General features: G+C 42.0%; 1 protein-coding gene across 3 annotated transcripts; it reads right to left on the reverse strand.

Annotated features, from left to right (window-relative positions):
• Window positions 1–138: 138 nt before the first annotated feature.
• LOC139530655 (inositol-trisphosphate 3-kinase A-like) lies at window positions 139–21,465 on the reverse strand. 3 transcript variants are annotated; one of them, XM_071327242.1, is made up of 7 exons: window positions 20,720–21,465; window positions 11,749–11,848; window positions 6,190–6,403; window positions 5,283–5,487; window positions 4,989–5,090; window positions 4,528–4,599; window positions 139–1,229 (listed from the first exon to the last, which is right to left on the reverse strand). In XM_071327242.1, exons 1-7 carry the CDS (start codon window positions 21,140–21,142, stop codon window positions 1,209–1,211), a joined length of 1,137 nt encoding a protein of 378 aa, XP_071183343.1. In that variant the 5' UTR covers window positions 21,143–21,465; the 3' UTR covers window positions 139–1,208. The 3 variants fall into 3 exon arrangements, with proteins under 3 accessions (XP_071183343.1, XP_071183341.1, XP_071183342.1); XM_071327240.1 differs by having other exon boundaries at window positions 139–1,212; window positions 20,720–21,464; XM_071327241.1 differs by lacking the exon at window positions 4,528–4,599 and having other exon boundaries at window positions 139–1,212.
• Between the last annotated feature and the right edge of the window lie 259 nt (window positions 21,466–21,724).

The raw sequence follows: 21,724 nt of genomic DNA on the forward strand, positions 1-21,724 counted from the left end.
ATGTAGGCTACAGTGACACTTTGACGTGGCTACAAGTGGACAAGCCTTGAAGCCTATATATTACAGTGAAGAAACCCCCTTCAACCTGACTCTACCTGGTAAAATACAACTTCCCCCACCAAAATAAATAATAAAACAGTCTGAAAACTATTTTATTTTCACATAATTTCCGCAGACTTATTGGTTTCATATCCAAAGTTATGGGCCTCTACACAGAAGAACATACACTATAAACTTTACGCAATACACTTGTATCTCTCTACCCCAAATAAATGAACTATTTAAAGTGTAGTATAATACAGCATTACAGATGTTTACTTTAACATATGAAATCCCAATACACAACCATTGCTAACCCATTCACACAATCAACATACAATACTAGAAAGACTCATTTTAAATTCATCTTTCACCATGATATGATCCTAAATACAAACTGCTGTATGTAACTGTAGAATAAAGTATGCCCAATGTCTTAAATAACTTTTGAAACCAAAAATGACATGCTTGATTATCAAATACTTCAATCAATCATATCTAATGATACCTTGGAATATTGAGCGTGTTAGATTTCTATGCAATACGGTCCCTTACGTAAGCAGTAATGTATGCCTTTTCTAGAATGTACAGGCTTTACAATATCAAGTTTCTGTATATTCATTACATTTCATCACCTAAAATGTATCATTTGTTCAGCAGGCACAGATATGGTAAAAAAAAACTTCCTCTTACCTCCATGCTGCAATAGCTTCAACAATACAGTATTATTTACAACAATACGTATTCAGCGATACAATGGGTTGTGCTGAATACAGTAGGTAGGTAAGCTGTAAGTGTGATTCATACAGTAAGTATACTTTGTGACAGAGGACCCTTGAGACTGTAGAATACCGCCCAGGGTCCTCTAACTGCTAGAATGATGTAAAATCCATCTCCCTTCCAGGTGGCCATAGCTAAAAGGCACTCACTAGTTCACTCACTAGTCAATTGACTAGTTCCTTCACTATTGCCTTCATTGGTTAAAGAGCCCAGTGTCCTCATCAGGTTGTCCAGTCCCAACATGTATCCGTCCTCTCGGTTGCCCTCCTGCCAGGGTATACAGTGGTCCAGAGTTTGTCCTTCAGGTAGCCCTGTAGTCTTACCAAAGTCAATGAGCCAAACCTCAGCTCGCTCAGTGTGGTCATGGATGAAGAGGAGGGAGCTCCCAATCACCTTGGAGAGAGAGAAGACTAGTACTCATTACAATATAATCATTGATATTGTTCACCGGTATGCTGCACAAAAGCTCTTCGATGTGTTTAATATATACAGTGAGGGAAAAAAGTATTTGATCCCCTGCTGATTTTGTACGTTTGCCCACTGACAAAGAAATTATCAGTCTATAATTTTAATGGTAGGTTTATTTGAACAGTGAGAGACAGAATAACAACAAAAATATCCAGAAAAATGCATGTCAAAAATTTTATAAATTGATTTGCATTTTAATGAGGGAAATAAGTATTTGACCCCTTCTCAATCAAAAAGATTTCTGGCTCCCAGGTGTCTTTCATACAGGTAACGAACGGAGATTAGGAGCACACTCTTAAAGGGAGTGCTCCTAATCTCAGTTTCTTACCTGTATAAAAGATACCTGTCCACAGAAGCAATCAATCAATCAGATTCCAAACTCTCCACCATGGCCAAGACCAAAGAGCTCTCCAAGGATGTCAGGGACAAGATTGTAGACCTACACAAGGCTGGAATGGGCTACAAGACCATCGCCAAGCAGCTTGGTGAGAAGGTGACAACAGTTTCTGTGATTATTCGCAAATGGAAGAAACACAAAAGAACTGTCAATCTCCCTCAGCCTGGGGCTCCATGCAAGATCTCACCTCGTGGAGTTGCAATGATCATGAGAACGGTGAGGAATCAGCCCAGAACTACACAGGAGGATCTTGTCAATGATCTCAAGGCAGCTGGGACCATAGTCATCAAGAAAACAATTGGTAACACACTATGCCGTGAAGGACTGAAATCCTGCAGCGCCCGCAAGGTCCCCCTGCTCAAGAAAGCACATATACATGCCCGTCTGAAGTTTGCCAATGAACATCTGAATGATTCAGAGGACAACTGGGTGAACGTGTTGTGGTCAGATGAGACCAAAATGGAGTTCTTTGGCATCAACCCAACTTGCCGTGTTTGGAGGAGGAGGAATGCTGCCTATGACCCCAAGAAACCATCCCCACCGTCAAACATGGAGGTGGAAACATTATGCTTTGGGGGTGTTTTTCTGCTAAAGGGACAGGACAACTTCACCGCATCAAAGGGACGATGGACGGAGCCATGTACCGTCAAATCTTGGGTGAAAACCTCCTTCCCTCAGCCAGGGTATTGAAAATGGGTCGTGGATGGGTATTCCAGCATGACAATGACCCAAAACACACGGCCAAGGCAACAAAGGAGTGGCTCAAGAAGAAGCACATTAAGGTCCTGGAGTGGCCTAGCCAGTCTCCAGACCTTAATCCCATAGAAAATCTGTGGAGGGAGCTGAAGGTTCGAGTTGCCAAACGTCAGCCTCGAAACCTTAATGACTTGAAGAAGATCTGCAAAGAGGAGTGGGACAAAATCCCTCCTGAGATGTGTGCAAACCTGGTGGCCAACTACAAGAAACGTCTGACCTCTGTGATTGCCAACAAGGGTTTTGCCACCAAGTACTAAGTCATGTTTTGCAGAGGGGTCAAATACTTATTTCCCTCATTAAAATGCAAATCAATTCATAACATTTTTGACATGCGTTTTTCTGGATTTTTTTGTTGATATTCTGTCTCTCACTGTTCAAATAAACCTACCATTAAAATTATAGACTGATCATTTCTTTGTCAGTGGGCAAACGTACAAAATCAGCAGGGGATCAAATACTTTTTTCCCCTCACTGTACAGTCGTGGCCAAAAGTTTTGAGAATGGAAATTAATATTTGTGTCACAAAGTTTGCGGCTTCAGTGTCTTTAGAGATTTTTGTCAGATAATACTATGGAATACTGAAGTATAATTACAAGCATTTCATAAGTGTCAAAGGCTTTTATTGACAATTACATGAAGTTGATGCAAAGAGTCAATATTTGCAGTGTTGACCCTTCTTTTTCAAGGCCTCTGCAATCCGCCCTGGCATGCTGTCAATTAACTTCTGGAACACATCCTGACTGATGGCAGCCCATTCTTGCATAATCAATGCTTTGGAGTTTGTCAGAATTTTGTGGGTTATTGTTTGTCCACCTGCCTCTTGAGGATTGACCACAGGTTCTCAATGGGATTAAGGTCTGGGGAGTTTCCTGGCCATGGACCCAAAATATCGATGTTTTGTTCCCCGAGCCACTTAGTTATCACTTTTGCCTTACGGCAAGGTGCTCCATCATGCTGGAAAAGGCATTGTTTGTCACCAAACTGTTCCTGGATGGTTGGGAGAAGTTGCTCTCAGAGGATGTGTTGGTACCATTCTTAATTCATGGCTGTGTTCTTAGGCAAAATTGTGAGTGAGCCCACTCCCTTGGCTGAGAACCAACACCACACATGAATGGTCTCAGGATGCTTTACTGTTGGCATGACACAGGACTGATGGTAGCTCTCACCTTGTCTTCTCCGGACAAGCTTTTTTCTGGATGCCCCAAACAATCGGAAAGGGGCTTCAGAGAAAATGACTTTACCCCAGTCCTCAGCAGTCCAATCCCTGTACCTTTTGCAGAATATCAGTCTGTCCCTGATGTTTTTCCTGGAGAGATGTGTCTTCTTTGCGGCCCTTCTTGACACCAGGCTATCCTCCAAAAGTCTTCGCCTCACTGTCTGTGCAGATGCACTCACACCTGCCTGCTGCCATTCCTGAGCAAGCTCTGTACTGGTGGTGCCACGATCCCGCAGCTGAATCAACTTTAGGAGACGGTCCTGGCGCTTGCTGGACTTTCTTGGGCGCCCTGAAGCCTTCTTCACAACAATTGAACCACTCTCCTTGAAGTTCTTGATGATCCGATAAATGGTTGATTTAGGTGCAATCTTACTGGCAGAAATATCCTTGCCTGTGAAGCCCTTCTTGTGCAAAGCAATGATGACGGAACGTGTTTCCTTGCAGGTAACCATGGTTGACAGGAAGAACAATGATTCCATGCACCACCCTCCTTTTGAAGCTTCCAGTCTGTTATTCGAACTCAATCATGACAAAGTGATCTCCAGCCTTGTCCTTGTCAACACTCACACCTGTGTTAACAAGAGAATCACTGACATGATGTCCAGCTGGTCCTTTTGTGGCTTGGCTGAAATCCAGTGGAAATGTATTTTTGGGGATTCAGTTCATTTGCATGGCAAAGAGGGACTTTGCAATTCATCTGATCACTCTTCATAACATTCTGGAGTATATGCAAATTGCAATCATACAAACTGAGGCAGCAGACTGAAAATTAATATTTGTATCATTCTCAAAACTTTTGGCCACAACTATAATGTGATGAACAAATGTCAATAGAAAACAGGTGCTGATGAACTAAAGCTCCTCTATTCACCTCGTGTCTCTTGAAGAATTCAGATGACTTCAGGGCTTGTTGAACTTTTGCTAGTTTGCTGAGGTATGAATTCTGTATGAGAGGGGGAGAATAGAGGGCAATATGATCATTCTGGCTGTAGAGTTGAGACTTGGGAGCCTCCCTTGATAAATCCATTAAATTAATAGAGGTTATGTGTACAGGTATCTCAATTCCATTTGCCATCTGTCGTTCCAACAGGATCTACTGTAGTGCATATTTCCATGTGGGTTGCTCATCCTATCCAAATATTTACCAATGTGTGTATTACTTTTCATGTGATCTTACACGAGACAGGTAAAGTGCAACCAATTTGTTTGACTGTTCAAGTATGGCCTTTACATGAGACAAGGTATGTCTCCATTTGTCTATGAATCAGCAGAACATGCAAATGAATGCGGCTGTAACACCATAACAGGTAGGACTCGTAGCGGTCAACCTACTACGATGTTTGTGTTGCCTCCGGAAAAGTCCCTGAAGACCTGTGTGACATCCTCCTTAGACCGGGTCTTCTTGAAATCCGTATGACATGTACCGTCAGCTTTCTGAGAGAAGGAACAGCCAACATGACTAAATTGCATATGTAATGAACTTCACATGAAAAACGTATGAGCAACATTAATGGGGAGGGGGGGGGGACCAAGAAAAACCTTTTACATGGGAAAGGATCTCTATGGTGGCGTTTTGAGTGAAAACTGACCGAATTCCTTCTTTTATGTTGACACACTGGTACTTGCCTTGATGCCCTCGATGCGGAAACCCAGGGTGTGTGTGGAGCTGAGGGTCTCTCTCCACTGCATGTAGCAAGGTTTGGTGACGGCCCTCTGGAGGTGCTCCTGGGGGCTGGGGGCCTCACTGTCCACCTCCAGCATCTTGTCATACAGATCCCTACGGAGCTTAGGCCGCTCCCGCGCTCGCACCAGCTCCTCCTCCAGATACGTCCTGAGAAGAGGACAACAGGGCCTCACAGCTAAGTTACTTCTCATTGTGTCTTGTCGTGTATGATGAGAGTGGAGTTGGTGTGGTGGCACTACAGACAACAGCATGCAAAGTCTTACTTGGTAGACAAAAAGAGACGCAAAGTCAATGTATGCGCGGTGAAGGTCAGTTTCATTCTGCTAATGGAACTTCCTCTGTCTAAAAGGAGGAAGTCAGGAGGAGACTCCAGGGTACACAGCCTGATTGTTAGTTTAACTGTGTGACAGGGTGTGTTAGCTGACGGTGAGAGCTTGGGTAATGAATTGGATTGTATGTTTGTCAGAAGGGAGTCTCCAGGGGAAACCTGTGCCTGCAACCCCCCGTGTATGCGTGTGTACAGTTCTTTGTCTATGTACAGGAAACGTGAGGGCCTCTATGTGACACGACACCCCCACCAACTGTGGCAGGAAATCCTCACAGAAACAGTTTTTTTTTTATCAAGAGAAAAAGCAACAAGTTGACAGTGTGTATGTTCTGCTACCAGGAGCACTGAAGTGTAAGATGGGAAATGCTCGCTGATACTGCTAAATTATATTACTCCAACAGTGATTCGTTTGCCATTTTCTCAACATTGCTTAATACCTCCTTTCACCCAACCCTCCTAAAGGGCCAGACATGTAGTCTTCTGCACATTATTATGGAACAGACCTACTGCTGATAACTTACCTCACTCCCATCTTGCAGTCCATGACACTGGGTTCATCAAAGTTGACCAGTAGATCAGTCATATGTAGGAAGGGTTCCCCATCCCTCTCCACCACCCCATGGTATCCTGGTACAAAGCCCTGGAGCACGTCACCCTGCAGCCTCTCAAAGCACAGCTTCTCATTCTCGGAGAACTTCTTCAGAATGGTGCCTTCGCCGCCAGCTTTGAAATTACCTGGAAAAGAGCAGCACAGACACACTGACATTCCACAGCAAACCACTCACGACTGCCAGTTTATATTGACATTTTAGGGGGGGGGGGACAAGACATATGACTTAGTGACTTCTGAAAGTATTCACACCCCTAGACTTTTTCCACGTTGTGTTACAGCCTAAATTAAAAATGTATTAAAACGAGATCGTGTCACTCTCTACAAACAATACCCCCATAATGTCAACGTGGAATTATGTTTTTAGAAATTTGTACAAATTCATTAAAAATGAAATCTGAAATGTCTTTAGTCAATATGTATTCAACCCCTTTGTTATAGCAAGCCTAAATAAGTTCAGGAATGAAGATTTGCTTAACAAGTCACATAATAAGTTGCATGGACTCACTCTGTGCACAATAATAGTGTTTAACATGATTTTTGAAAGACTACCTCATCTCTGTACCCCCCACACATACAGATAATTGTAAGGTCCCTCAGTCGAGCAGTGGATTTCAAACAGATTCAACCACAAAGACCAGGGAGGTTTTCCAATGCCTCACAAAGGGCACCGATTGGTATTTTTTTGTATATAATAACAAATTATTAATTATTATTATAATAAATGTCAGAGCAGACGCTTTTATCCAAAGCGAATTACAATCATGCATAGACACGTTTTTATGTGTGAGTAGCCACGGGAATTGAACTGACAATCCTGGCGTCACAAGCTCCATGCTCTATCAACTGAGCCATACAGGACCACAAAAATGCAGACATTGAATATTCCTTTAAGCATGAAAAAGTTATTAATCACACCTTGAATAGTGTATCAATACAAGCAGTCACTACAAAGATACAGGCGTCATTCCTAACTCAGTTGCCGTAGAGGAAGGAAACCGCCATGGTCGGCAAAGCAGCAAGCCAAAGCCCAACTAGCCTACTCTAAACCAGCTAGCACTATAACCCACAGTCAAAAACAAAACCTTTGCTTGCAGAGGAAAAAGCAGAGAGTGGAGACTTACTCAATGAGATTGACGACCGGGGCCCACACAATGGCAAAAGAGTCGAGGCTGGGTTACCAGAGCCAGGGAAAGAGGCGCTTCAGGGGAGAGGCCGTAGTGAAGTGGTCACCAAACTTTGAGTCAAGACCACTTTTGCAGTCAAAAAGCATGCAGAGTTCTACCGCTCATAATATTTTCTAAACAGGACTTAAAATGTAACATTAACCTAATAAAAACAGTTCTGTAGGAATGAGGTTTGTGCAGTAGGCCCAAACCTAAAGCATATTGGCTATAGGCCTGGCTTGCCAATATTCTTCTCAGACCATATTATATTTCAAAACTTGAGATTTGATAACTAATAGATCAGTTGGTGTAGCACTTGCAAGGCACAGCTGAGCATCAATTGAAATTATTTGTTCTTTCTCTGGACTAATGGTACCTGCATCCGATGGTAATGGTGCTTTTATGACAACTGGGACCTGGGGGTGGGGGCATGGTCAAATCGTGACGTCAATGATCTTCAGGCCGGAAAGTCAGAGCTCTAGAGTTTCCAACTTGGAATTCTGAGTTTAATGACCGTTCAAACTATTGTTCCCAGTCGGATCTAATTTTTGCCAGAGTTCCCAGTTGTCTTGATCAGCAGAGGGAAGGAGAGAGCAGCAGAGGTTCAGCCTCTCACTGTCCCTGCTCTCTCCTTCCTTTCCTCCAGTGAGACTGAGCAGAAAGAGGGGACACGGTCTTGCAACTGATGGCGAAACTCAGGTCGAACCCCATCTGTCTCAAGCACAATTTCAAGGTGTTCCTATGACCAGAGAAAGTGAAATACTCCTCATTAAAAAGACACAACGAGCTGCTAATAAGTCAAATGCAGGGCTATCGATAGACTTGGCTACTCATTCATTGCAGCGGGAGAAGTAGGGAGAAGCCCGTTTTATAATAGGGTCGAATAAAAGCAGACATAAACTCACTCATAAAAACAGCAGCTCTTTGATGTGTTCTTTGAATCTCTCTCTGGCCATGGTTTTAAAACGTATGAAACCTCATGTAGGCTACTGCCTTGGTAGGCGGAGTTTGTCTTTTCAGACAAATTAAATGGTTCAAAATGGGAACACTGCCTCTCCGGTGCGCAGGGCTTCTGAATCAAGTGCAACTACCAACAACAGCGCAACTCACACAAAAAAAAGGAGTGTAAGCCTTTATCGTCATAGAGTTTACTACCATAGAGTTTACCGGCAAATAATCAGGGTGAGGCGGAAGCCATACCCGGCAGCGAGAGTCAGAGGGTAATCCGATAGGAGGCCAGGAGTGAACCAGGAGGCCAGCGATCAGAGGAAGAACCCAGGCAGGTGGAAGTGATCAGAGCAGCGCAGTCCAGACTCAAATCCAATTTATGCTTGATCTGAAAATATGGTTGGAGGCTTTGTATGGAAGGTGTGACACAATTGCAGAGACGCCAGAGGCACGCAGAGGCCAAACGCAGAGGCCAAATCAAGCTCCGTACCACATCGCCGCGTGCCTCTCATATTTTGTAACAATGTGGAGGGTTCCGTATTGGCATGATTGGTTGATGGTAGGTGGGGACGGGAGGTCCTGTATAAACCACAAACTCTGTGTATTAGGTAGTTGTAGGTAGTTGTGGAATTGTTAGATTACATGTTAGATATTGCTGCACTGTCGGAACTGGAAGCACAAGCATGTCGCTACACTCGCAATAACATCTGCTAACCATGTGTAGGTGACCAATATAATTGTATTTTATTTGACAACAGCTCTGTGAAGCGCAAAAAGTATGTTTGCGCTGACTTCTGCAGAGTCTGTATCAGCAGTAAATACTGTACAGCCACTGCAGACCACAAATTACCTCTGAAAGGTTCTGCATGGTCAGACTAACAGCTAACGAGCTAGCTCTAATAAAGCAAGGTGGTAAAAGTCCAGTATGCAAGGCAAGTGGACAAAAACAGGCTGGAAAGTAGACAAAAACAAACCATGAAGAACTAACAAATCCAAGTTAACAAGTCAACACTGTTAGGCGAAACATGTACCAGGGACAAGCGGCAGTCTAGCACGAAGCCAGAAAATACTTTCGCCCTGAGATGACATCACTGACACAGTTACAGAGATTTAATGTCTGTGATAGGAGAAAACTGAGGATGGATCAACATTGTAGTTAGTCTAACTAACCTAAATGACAGTGAAAAGAAGGGAGCCTGTAAAGAATAAAAATATTCAAAAATAAGGCACTAAAGTAAAACTGCAACAAAAAAAAATGTGTAAAAGAAATTCACTTCATGCCCTGAATACAAAGTGTTGTGTTGGATTTGCCCCAAACATAACACATCACTGAGTACCACTCATCATATTTTCAAGCACGGAGCTGGCTGCATAATGTTATGGGTATGCTCGTCATCGGCAAGGACTACAGAGTTGTTTTAGGATAAAAAGAAACAAGAGAGAGCTAAGCACCTAGAGGAAAACCTGGTTAAGTCTGCTTTCCAACAGACACGGAGACAAATTCACCTTTCAGCAGGACAATAACCTAAAGCACAAGGCCAAATATACACTGGAGTTGCTTACGAAGACATCATTGAATGTTCCTGAGTGGCCTTATTTTCAAGTCAATTTAAGTCAAAACTATGGTAAGACTTAAATGGCCGTCTAGCAATGATAAACAACCAACTTGACAGAGCTTGAAGAATTTGAAAAATAATAATGTGCAAATATTGTACAATGCAGGTGTGCAAAGCTCTTAGAGATTTACCCAGAAAGACTTACAGCTGTAATCACTACCAAAGCTGATTCTAACATGGATTAAGTCCAGGGTGGGAATACTTATGTAAATTAGATTTCTGTATTTAATTTTCAATACATTTGCAAAAATGTCTAAAAACATGTTTTCACTTAGTCATTATGGGATATTGTGTGTAGATGAGTGGAAAAAATACATTGAATCCATTTTTTTTTATGCTGTAACAACAAATGTGTAATAAGTCAAGGGGTATAAATATTTTGTGAAGGCACTGTATTTAAGATACTCTTTTAAGAGGTAGTACATTTCTAGTTGTTGTCAGAAGATGGGCAGAGACTCTGCTGTCCTAGCTTCAGGTGGAAGCTCGTTCCACCATTTGAGTGCCAGGACAGAGAAGAGCTTGGACTGGGTTGAGCAGGAGTGGACCTTCTGTAGGGGTGGGACTGCCAAGAGACCAGAGGTGGCAGAACATAGTGCTCGGGTTGGGTGTAGGGTTTGAGTATAGCTAGGTAGAGGGGCAGTTCCCCTTGTTGTTCCGTAGGTAAGCACCATGGTTTTGTAGTGGATGCGAGCTTCGACTGGAAGCCAGTGGAGTGTGCGGAGGAGCGGAGTGACATGGTAGAACTTGGGATGGTTGAACACCAGGCAGGCTGCGGAGTTCTGGATAAGTTGCAGGGGTTTTATGGCACAAGCAGGGAGCCCAGCCAACAGCAAGTTGCAGTAGTCCAGATGGGAGATGACAAGTGCCTGGATTAGGACCTGAGCCATTTCCTGTGTGAAGTACTAAGGTCGTACTGTACGGATGTTGTAGAGCATGAACCTGCAGGAGTGAGTCACTGCTTTGATGTTTGCAGAGAAGGATAGGGTGTTGTCCAGGATCACGCCAAGGTTCTTTGCACTCTGGGAGGAAGACACCATAGAGTTGTCAACCGTGATGGAGAGGTCTTGGAGCGGGCAGGCCTTCTTGTTGAGGTTGAGCTTGAGGTGGTGGGCCAATATCCAAGCTGAGATGTCTGCCTGGCACGCAGAGATGCCTGTCGCCACCTGGGTGTCAAAAGGGGGCAGGAGAAAAGTAATTGAGTGTCATCCGCGATAGGAGAGACCATGTGAGGATGTGACGGAGCCGAGTGACTTGGTGTATAGAGAGAAGAGGGCCTAGGACGAAGCCCTGGGGGACACCAGTAGTGAGAGGACATGGTGCAGAGATCCTCTCCACGTCACCTGGTAGGAGCGGCCAGCCAGGTGGGATGCAATCCAAGAGTGTGGAGATCCTGAGATGCCCAGCCCTGAGAGGGTGGAGAGGAGGATCTGATAATTTATAGTGTTGAAGGCAACAAACAGATCTAGGAGGATGTGGAGAGAGAGTCAGATTTGCTAGTGCGGAGAGCCTCCGTGACAGAGAGGAGAGCGGTCTTGGCTGAGTGACGAGTCTTGAAGCTGGTTAGGGTCAAGAAGATTGTTTCAGATGGAATTTGCAGTTGTGTGTGACTAATAGTATACAGTAGTCTGTGTTTCGTGTGCTTTATTTTGTGTGAAATGTGCACAGTATGTATCATTGATTGGTTCTTGGTACGCTGCTCTGATAGGTAAGGTTGTCATGACCATGATGACTGTGCTTTACCTTTGTGTCCAGCTAGTTGAACCCAGGACAGGTTTCTTCTCTGGGAGCCAACAAAAGGCCAGTTGACGACGATATTCTTTAGCGTCCACCAGGGTGTGCTCTGCAGAAGGAAGACCAAGCACAGTAACAGTCAGCTTTACCTCTTTGGAGTATCTGGTTCATTATCAACCAGGCAGAGCCACTGTCCTCCTCAAGCCAGCGCTCACCAGTCGGGTGGATGTCAATTGAGTTGTATAACGATAATGATCATGATTTGACTCAAATACAACAGACAGCTGTCATAATCACTTGGCCACTGTTACTTTGGTTATTTGCTTCAATGTATCGAAGTCACTAACCGTAGCTTCATATCCTAATTCAAACCTCAAATCTAACCCTAGCTTCATGGCCCCACTCTTGCTCAACCCTAAACCTTAATCCTTCACGTGATGTATTGTTGTCTCTCCCTTTCTGCCTTTTGTGCTGTTGTCTGTGTCCAAAAATGTTTGTACCATGTTTGTGCTGCTACCATGTTGTTCCGCTACCGTGTTGTCATGTTGTGTTGCTGCCATGCTGTTGTTGTCGTCTTAGGTCTCTCTTTATGTAGTTTGTCTCTTGTTGTGATGTGTGTTTTATCCTACATTTTTATTTTGAATCCCTGCCCCCGTCCCTGCAGGAGGCCTTTTGGTAGGCCGTCATTGTAAATAAGAATTTGTTCTCAACTGACTTGTCTAGTTAAATAAAGTTCCGATAAAAATGAAATACCTAGCCATTACCCCTAACCCATTACTTGAAACAATAACCTTGGCCTCATCTGCAAACATTTTAGTTTCTTTGCTATATGTTGTCATTTCTGTGGAACTTACACATTTCACTACCAGCTGTTGTGTATGGTCACACCTGACTGGCTTGCTGTTTCCATGTGATTTGCAATAAGACCGTCATCGAGATCTTGTTCAACGAGATGTAGATGATTCAGGCAGAGACATGACAACTTTGGTTCCCTATCTGTGATGAGACGTTGAGTGAGTCACACAGCATGTTCACAGCAGAATTGCTACACAGACTTAGCACTTGCTTGATGACAGAGGTGCGACATTATTTTATTACACTTTAAAAGGAAACATTTCCACACCAGTCCGGTTTAAGACCTGGACATGGCACCGTTTCAGCTGATGTGTTAAATTGCTTCGATTATAAAAATGATTATGCTGCCTTCTTTATAGACCTTCGACACTGTTGACCATCCCATTCTCATACCAAAGGTTGAATGAAATTGGCCTGGATCAGGCTTCTTGCGTGTGGTTTGAGAATTATCTGTCAGACAAGACACAGTGTGTGATTTCTAAATGGTGTTAAGTCTAGTTTTCGAGATACATGTTTTTATAAATGCTAATCTGTATGCAGACGACACTTATGTATGCCATTGCCCCGACTGATGACCAGGCTGTGTAAGAGCTGCAATCTGGCCTGGTTGCCTTACAGAATGCTCTGGAAGGTTTAAAACGTATACTTAATGCGGGCAAGACCAAATACATGTTGTTCTCTAATTCTCTCAATTTTGGGGATGGACTACATATTTATTAATTCGATGGTTCTCCCATTGATCAGGTCACCACTTATAAATATCTGGGCATTTGGATTGACAAAGATTTCATGTTTAAAAAATATACAGATGAGCTAGTTAAAAATATTTAAAGTGGGCTTATTTTTCAGAAATAGATATTGCCTCTCCCTAAATAGCAGTAAGCAGATTGTTTACAAAGCTCTACTACACAAGCTTCCAACTTACCTAACTGTGCTACTAAAGTATAAAAGAATGAGCTACCAAACCCACTCGCAGGGACGGTTAACTCGAGGTCCCTCTGGTCTCGACCAATTTAGGTAAATCCTCCTCTAGTTTCAGGGATCCCCTGAATAAATAAACGTAAAACCATGTACTGAGATACAGTGCATTCGGAAAGTATTCAGACGCCTTGACTTTTTCCACTTTGTTACATTACAGCCTTATTCTAAACAAGATAAATTATTTTTTCCCCCTCAATTTACACAAAATACCCTATAATGACAAAGCAAAAACAGGTTTAGAAATATATTAAAAATAAAAAAACAAATACCTTATTTACATAAGAATGCATATACCCTTTGCTATGAGACTCCAAATTGAGCTCAGATGCATCCTGTTTCCATTGATCATCCTTGAGATGTTTCTATAACTTAATTGGAGTCCCCCTGTGGTAAATTCAATTGATTGGACATTATTTGGAAAGGCACACACACCTGTCTATATAAAGGTCCCATAGTTGACAGTGCATGTCAGAGCAAAAACCAAGCCATGGGGTCAAAGGAATTGTCCGTAGAGCTCTGAGACAGGATTGTGTCGAGGCACAGATCTGGAGAAGGGTATCAAAAAATGTCTGCAGCATTGAAGATCCCCAAGAACACAGTGGCCTCCATCATTCTTAAATGGAAGAAGTTTGGAACCACTAAGAATATTCATAGAGCTGACCAGGAAGATGACCAAGAATCCAATGGTCACTTGGACAGAGCTTCAGAGTTCCTCTGTTGAGATGGGAGAACCTTCCAAAAGGACAAACATCTCTGCAGCACTCCACCAAACAGACCTTTATGATACAGTGGCCAGATGGAAGCCACTCCTCAGTAAAAGGCACATGACAGCTCGCTTGGAGTTTGCCAAAAGGCACCGAAAGACTGACCGTGAGAAAATAATTATCGGGTCTGATGAAACTCTTTGGCCTGAATGCCAAGCGTCACGTCTGGAGAAAACCTGGCACCATCCCTACGGTGAAGCATGGTGGTGGCAGCATCATGCTGTGAGGATGTTTTTCAGCGGCAGGGACTGGGAGACAAATCAGGATCGAGGGAAAGATGAACGGAGCAAAGTACAGTGAGATCCTTGATGAAAACCTACTCCAGAGCGCTCAGGACCTCAGACTGGGGCGAAGGTTCACCTTCCAATAGGACAACAACCCTAAGCACACAGCCAAGACAATGCAGGAGTGGCTTCGGGACAAGTCTCTGAATGTCCTGAGTGGCCCAGCCAGAGCCCGGACTTGAACCCGATCGAACATCTCTGGAGAGACCTGAAAATAGCTGAGCAGCGACGCTCATCATCCAACCTGACAGAGCTTGAGAGGATCTGCAGAGAAGAGTGGTAGGAAATCCCCAAATACCGGTGTGCTAAGCTTGTAGCATCATACCGAAGAAGACTCGAGGCTGTAGTCGGTGCTTCAACAAAGTACTGAATAAAGGGTCTGAATACTTATGTAAATGTGATATTTCCAATTTTTTATTTAGACATTTGAAAAAAAAATCTAAACTTTATTCTTTGTCATCATGCGGTATTGTGTGTAGATTGAGGGGGGAAACAACAATTGAATCAATTTTAGAATAAGGCTGTACTGTAACAAAATGTGGAAAAAGTCAAGGGGCCTGAATACTTTCCGAATGCACTGTAAGTCCAGTGGCAATGACAATTTAGGGTAATCAATGAAACAGAGGTCGGAGGTCACTATGCAGTAAAAGGAAGTGAAGTCCGGGTCATTGGCCGCAGTGAAAGAACACCAACTCATTTTATTGATTGTATACACTGAAAACAAATAACAGAACTCACAGACACACTGAAATGTCAAGTGACACTTGCTGGTGTTGTTTATGTGGCATATGAAATGGACTTTGCTGGTGTAGCCAGCTTTGTGGGTGTCATATGTCCACACAGGCCTTCAACTCTCTCGCAAACACATAATTGCCAACAGTGTACAGTGACATATTAATGAACATGTATTTAATAAAGCCATGTCATCTGTCAAGACAAGGAGATATGAACACAGTCCTTTCATTTGTGGCTACACACAATTCTATAGACGTAATGTGAAAGCTAGTCTGAATTTCAACATTGTAGTAGGTATTTTAATTAATAAAAATAAATGCTACATTTCCATAACGGTATGAGGCATGTTCTCTCACAAACTACAATAACTTAATGTTTGTGAACATTGTTGTTTCTTTAACCTTTTATTAATACATTCCTGGTGAGTTCTGGGACACATCTTTGTAAAGACATGCCTAGTGTGGTTGTCAGACCGATGGAAAATAATGCTCCTGGAATCAGCTGCAAATAAAGCCCACAACACTTTGACCAATTATAAATGACATAACAGTAAACAAGAACTGGAACAAGGGAGTGACAACACTGAATGATTCACTCAAGCTGTTCATTTTCCTTGCAACAGTTTCTCAACCTGGCAGATTTGAATATGAGCAATCAACATACCATTTATTTATTGATTTTTTACAAATTGGTAGCGCCAATAAATGTGATGTCATCAAAGTTCATTCCTCTTTTTCGCTACAAGTATTTGTCATAGGGGAGGGTGGGGTAAGTTCAGCCAAAGGGGTAAACCATACACAAAATTAATAATTTGACCAAATATTTAGGAAGAGGTCATAATTTCATGGAGTCTGAAGGAAGAAACCACATTGAAAAAGTGGTAAGCAAGTTAGGTAAAAATAAAAAATACATTTAAAGATTTTCACCAAGTCAAATGAATTTATTGTGTTAGAAGCATCATGAAACCTCCATGTAAACCAAAGAAGATAATTTTAAGAATGTTCTATACATCAGTGTTCTATACATCACTCTATAAGCTTCAAAATGAGGTCCTAAACCTAGCATTACAATGCATAATTATACAGTTAAAGTTGGAAGTTTACATACTCCTTAGCCAAATACATTTAAACTCGGTTTTTCACAATTCCTGACATTTAATCCTAGTAAGAATTCCCTGTCTTAGGTCAGTTAGGATCACCACTTTATTTTAAGAATGTGAAATGTCAGAATAATAGTAGAGAGATGTATTTATTTCAGCTTTTATTTCTTTCATCACATTCCCAGTGGGTCAGAAGTTTACATACACTCAATTAGTATTTGGTAGCATTGCCTTTAAAATGTTTAACTTGGGTCAAACGTTTTGGGTAGCCTTCCACAAGCTTCCCACAATAAGTTGGGTGAATTTTGGCGATTCCTCCTGACAGAACTGGTGTAACTGAGTCAGGTTTGTAGGCCTCCTTGCTCGCACACTCTTTTTCAGTTCTGCCCACACATTTTTTATAGGATTGAGGTCAGGGCTTTGTGATGGCCACTCCAATACCTTGACTTTGTTGTTCTTAAGCCATTTTTCCACAACTTTGGAAGTGTGCTTGGGGTCATTGTCCATTTGGAAGACACATTTGCGACCAAGCTTTAACTTCCTGACTGATGTCATTGAGATGTGGCTTCAATATATCCACATAATGTTCCTCCTCATGATGCCATCTATTTTGTGAAGTGCACCAGTCCCTCCTGCAGCAAAGCACCCCAACAACATAATGCTACAACCCCCCGTGCTTCACAGTTGGGATGGTGTTCTTCGGCTTACAAGCCTCCCCCCTTTTCTTCCAAACATAACGATGGTCATTATGGCCAAACAGTTCTATTTTTGTTTCATCAGACCAGAGGACATTTCTCAAAAAAGTACGATGTTTGTCCCCATGTGCAGTTGCAAACTGTAGTCTGGATTCTTTATGGTGGTTTTGGAGCAGTGGCTTCTTCCTTGCTGAGTGGCCTTTCAGGTTATGTCGATATAGGACTTGTTTTACTGTGGATATAGATACTTTTGTACCAGTTTCCTCCAGCATCTTCACAAGGTCCTTTGCTGTTGTTCTGGGATTGATTTGCACTTTTCGCACCAAAGTACGTTCATCTGTAGGAGACAGAACACATCTCCTTCCTGAGCGGTATGATGGCTGCGTAATCCCATGGTGTTTATACTTGTGTACTATTGTTTGTACAGATGAACGTTGTACCTTCAGGCGTTTGGAAATTGCTCCCAAGGATGAACCAGACTTGTGGCGGTGTACAATTTATTTTCTGAGGTCTTGGCTGATTTCTTTTCATTTTCCCATGATGTCAAGCAAAGAGGCACTGAATTTGAAGGTAGGCCTTGAAATACATCCATAGGTTCACCTCCAATTGACTCAAATTATGTAAATTAGCCTATCAGAAACTTCGAAAGCCAAGACATAATTTTCTGGAATTTTCCAAGCTGTTTAAAGGCACAGTTAACTTAGTGTATGTAAACTTCTGATCCACTGGAATTATGATAGTGAATTATAAGTGAAATAATCTGTCTGTAAACAATTGTTGGAAAAGCACAAAGTCATGCAAAGTAGATGTCCTAACCGACTTGCCAAAACTATAGTTTGTTAACAAGAAATTTGTAGAGTGTTTGAAAACAAGTTTTAATGACTCCAACCTAAGTGTATGTAAACTTCCAAATTCAACTGTAGCTGTGTGGGCTAATATAGTCAAAATGTTTGCCTTGGGGTAAGTTGAGCCAATGGCAAGTTGAACAAATTGAAGTGTTTTCTTCCCAGGCGTAATGCAAGGCATTATTGCTGGGATATGAGCTAACAACAGGGCCTATGTTAAAAGTGTTAGATAGCTTGTGTATGTTTTCAAACTGTAATATTTCCATGGCCTCTGATTATTTCCAGGGATACACAACATCCTGAAATATATGTAGATATCTTTGTTAGAACTAATGCTAAAGGGTAAAAAAATAAAATAAAATAAACTTACCTCACTCTCCCCTACTGGAAAAACAGAGAATGGGTAACCTGGTGTACAAAGTAGTAGTCTTCTTGCTGTGTTGAAAGGGCAATAACTAAATGTCAATGTGGCTAAAATGTGCACATAAGTCATTAGACTATGGGGGTGGCTTGCAATGTAAGTGTGGGGGCTGACTGGAGACTTCATCTGCCATTTAAAAAGGTTAGAGAGTTAATGAAATCTCTATTTTCATAACAGGGAGGCACTTTTTACATGACCATTTTTTTTTCAATAACTGGAAAGAGCAATAAAAGGGTTGGGTATGAGAGCTTTTCAAGTGTAGTGTACACAGCCCAGCCATCCCTTCCAGCAGGGCCAGGCAATGTGTATGCACTGTGTTAAAAGGAAGCAGACAGCTAAGACCCTTCTATGGAGATGGCTGAGCATAGCTCTGACGAGTTACACAGAGGCACAGATCTCCTTTGTCAGAGACAAAGTCAAATATGGCTTCTGACAAGTAGATTATCATTCACTTCGATCAGAATTTTCACCCGGTGGTTTAGAGGAACAGAGGCCTTACAAGTCAAACATTGAATTATGTTTTTACATTCACAAGTGACATTATTTGGAAACTTTGTTGGATCATCATATAGGTATTTCACAGCTACTTTTAAGTTTGAGGATCGAAAACTACTGTATTGTCCTGACAAACAACTGTGTCACTATTTTATACAGCAAGTCATCAATCAAGCGTGTTGAAGTCAAATGCAACACCATCCTCAGCCCTCCTAAATCATACTGTAGGTCAGGCTAACAGCAGCGCCTGTATTATGTGCTATAAGACATGGCTAAAACAAAATGGCCACTTCAGACCAGGGTCCATCAGACATGAAGGGAGTTAACTCAATTAAGATGGGGGGGGTAAACTAATTCCTTTCCACTTCTGTGTTGTCTCACAGAAGAGCACCACAGAAGAGGAAATGACCTTTAAGATAGGCCTATAGTTAGCTATCTGACATGATCCCAAACAAGACTAAATAAACCATTCGAATAGTGTCTGTAATTAGTGACTGTAATTACCCAAGTGATCAGTGCTAACTGATCACTTGGCTGTTGATTAGATACAAAAATGTTCTGTTTTTCCACTCAGTGATTCATTGTTACTGCACTATAAATTAGAAAACATTAGAAAGATCCTCAAAAACAACTTATTATACCAGTATCACATGTACTGTATGTTGCTTAATGGTCTTGTGTATGAAAGGGTTTCTAAAAGATGAATTAATACATTAAGGAAAGGATGTTTAGTAAATTCATCAGATAGCTCACATCCATTAAAAGATGAACTATGCAGAAATCGCTCAGCCATTTCTTGGTTGCTAAAATTCTGGTTCACGTGACAAAACAAGCAAATATAGCGTAGAGAATCATTCTACCATTTAAACCGCTGTGAAATATATTTGTGTGCAAAGCTGTCATCAAGGCAAAGGGTGGCTACTTTGAAGAATCTCAAATATAAAAAATATTTGGATTTGTTTAACACTTTTTTGGTTTCTACATGGTTCCATGTGTGTTATTTCATAGTTTTGATGTATTCACTAATATTATACAATGTAGAAAATAGTAAAACATTTAGAAAAACCCTGGAATGAGTAGGTGTGTCCAAACTTTGGACTGGTACTGTACAGTAGATGGGGGAAGAATAAATCTAGCCCTATGACAGGACAGAGTTCTCAATCATAATATCAAAATGACTGCCAGATCTGAGATATACTAGTAGACAAAACATTTCTAGCCTGTATCTATGGGTAACAGGGTTGACAAAAGTAATAGACTGCAAAAACTAAACTTAAGAACGGGAACCATAGAAAAAGCGCACAAAGAACAGAGCTACCGCTTCTTAGACTTGCTTTCAATGAATTTTGTCCGGTCGCCACAAAATTGTATATATTGCAGCTTTAACAGGGTTGACCTTAAAATGAGGTCCATATGTAAATGAATCACGAATCACATGAAATAAAAAATAATTTTCAGAAATAACTGTCAGAACTAGGGCTTAACTATATGATGGTGAAAACCTAGATACATTTGGAGTTAAGTGGGTTAAAATCTTCCTAGAAGTCACAGAGGGTGCCTGGAATGCAATAAAAACGCTGAATTTTGGCACTTTAGCAAGTCTTCATCCATTTAAAAATTCGGATTTATTGAATTCTCCATGTCGTCTATATTAAAGGTAACAGAGTTTCTCAACCCAGTTTTATTAAAGGGCAATTCATTTACTATAACAGGCTTTTAAAATTCTATATTGGTGCACAATGTCTCCTTAAAATACGACCCAATAACAATATGACTTTATTTTAATAAAGAATAGTCTGTACTCACTTCTCCCGTGTGCTCACACAAATGTTCTAATGTGATATTCCCCTTGCTCTTTTTCTCGTTGTCACTCAGAATGTCATCCTCTGACTCTATGGAGGAACCTGTTGAGGAGATAGAGGAGTTTGACATATTCCGTCGTAGAGGACCGTTCACATCAGACCAGTCCTCCTGCTCGATCTCCTGCGAGCAGCCTCCATCTGGGGTTATTGTCACCTGCGGTACACGGAGCACCTCCATCATACTAGATTGCGCTAGAACGGCGTTAACCTCAGGTAACCGAATTTCTGTCATCTGGCACAGTTCATCGCAATTCTCAGTTGCTTTGCAGCTTGTTCTGCGCTCTTTACAAAACCCTTCACCAATCCCAGCGCCAGACAGCGCTGCCTCCTTGGAGGTCTTTCGCCTCTTCTCCCTCTCCTTCGGCATTCGACTGATGAACGTGCGGGAGTGTGCACAACCGACGCCGTGTAATCCAAAATTGTAGTGCGCTACAATTTAATTTGACCGCACTCCGTCAAACGTGGTTATCTCAATTACAGTACTATTTTTGAGTGCAACTTTCAGTGTATTTTACTATACTGCAATAGGTGTTCTTCTGTTTAGGCTACTGTCCGGCATAGAGAGATATTTCAGGCGGTAGTCATCGGCGGTACAATGTGGTGACTGGTGTTTTGGGGAACCCCACTCCATGGCGCACACCGCGTCGACACACACAAACTTATCTTCCGCATTGAATGTGCCTCTCTTCTTCTTCTTCTTCTTCTTCTTCCTCTTCTTCTTCTTATATGAGGTTTAACGGCGGTTGGCATCGAATTTGTTGCATTACCGCCACCTACTAGGCTGGAGTACAACTCCCTTATACTTTGCTTGAAAAATAAAAATGGACTAAATAAATACCCTACTCCACTAATGAAATGTATGTATTCCTACCTCATGCCATCATCCTGAAAGGATGGAACATCACCCCTTACCCCTTAACACACCCTGTAACTCTTCTGATGTGAAGTC

Source organism: Salvelinus alpinus, chromosome 9 (genome assembly GCF_045679555.1).
Source record: "Salvelinus alpinus chromosome 9, SLU_Salpinus.1, whole genome shotgun sequence".
NCBI lineage: Eukaryota > Metazoa > Chordata > Actinopteri > Salmoniformes > Salmonidae > Salvelinus > Salvelinus alpinus.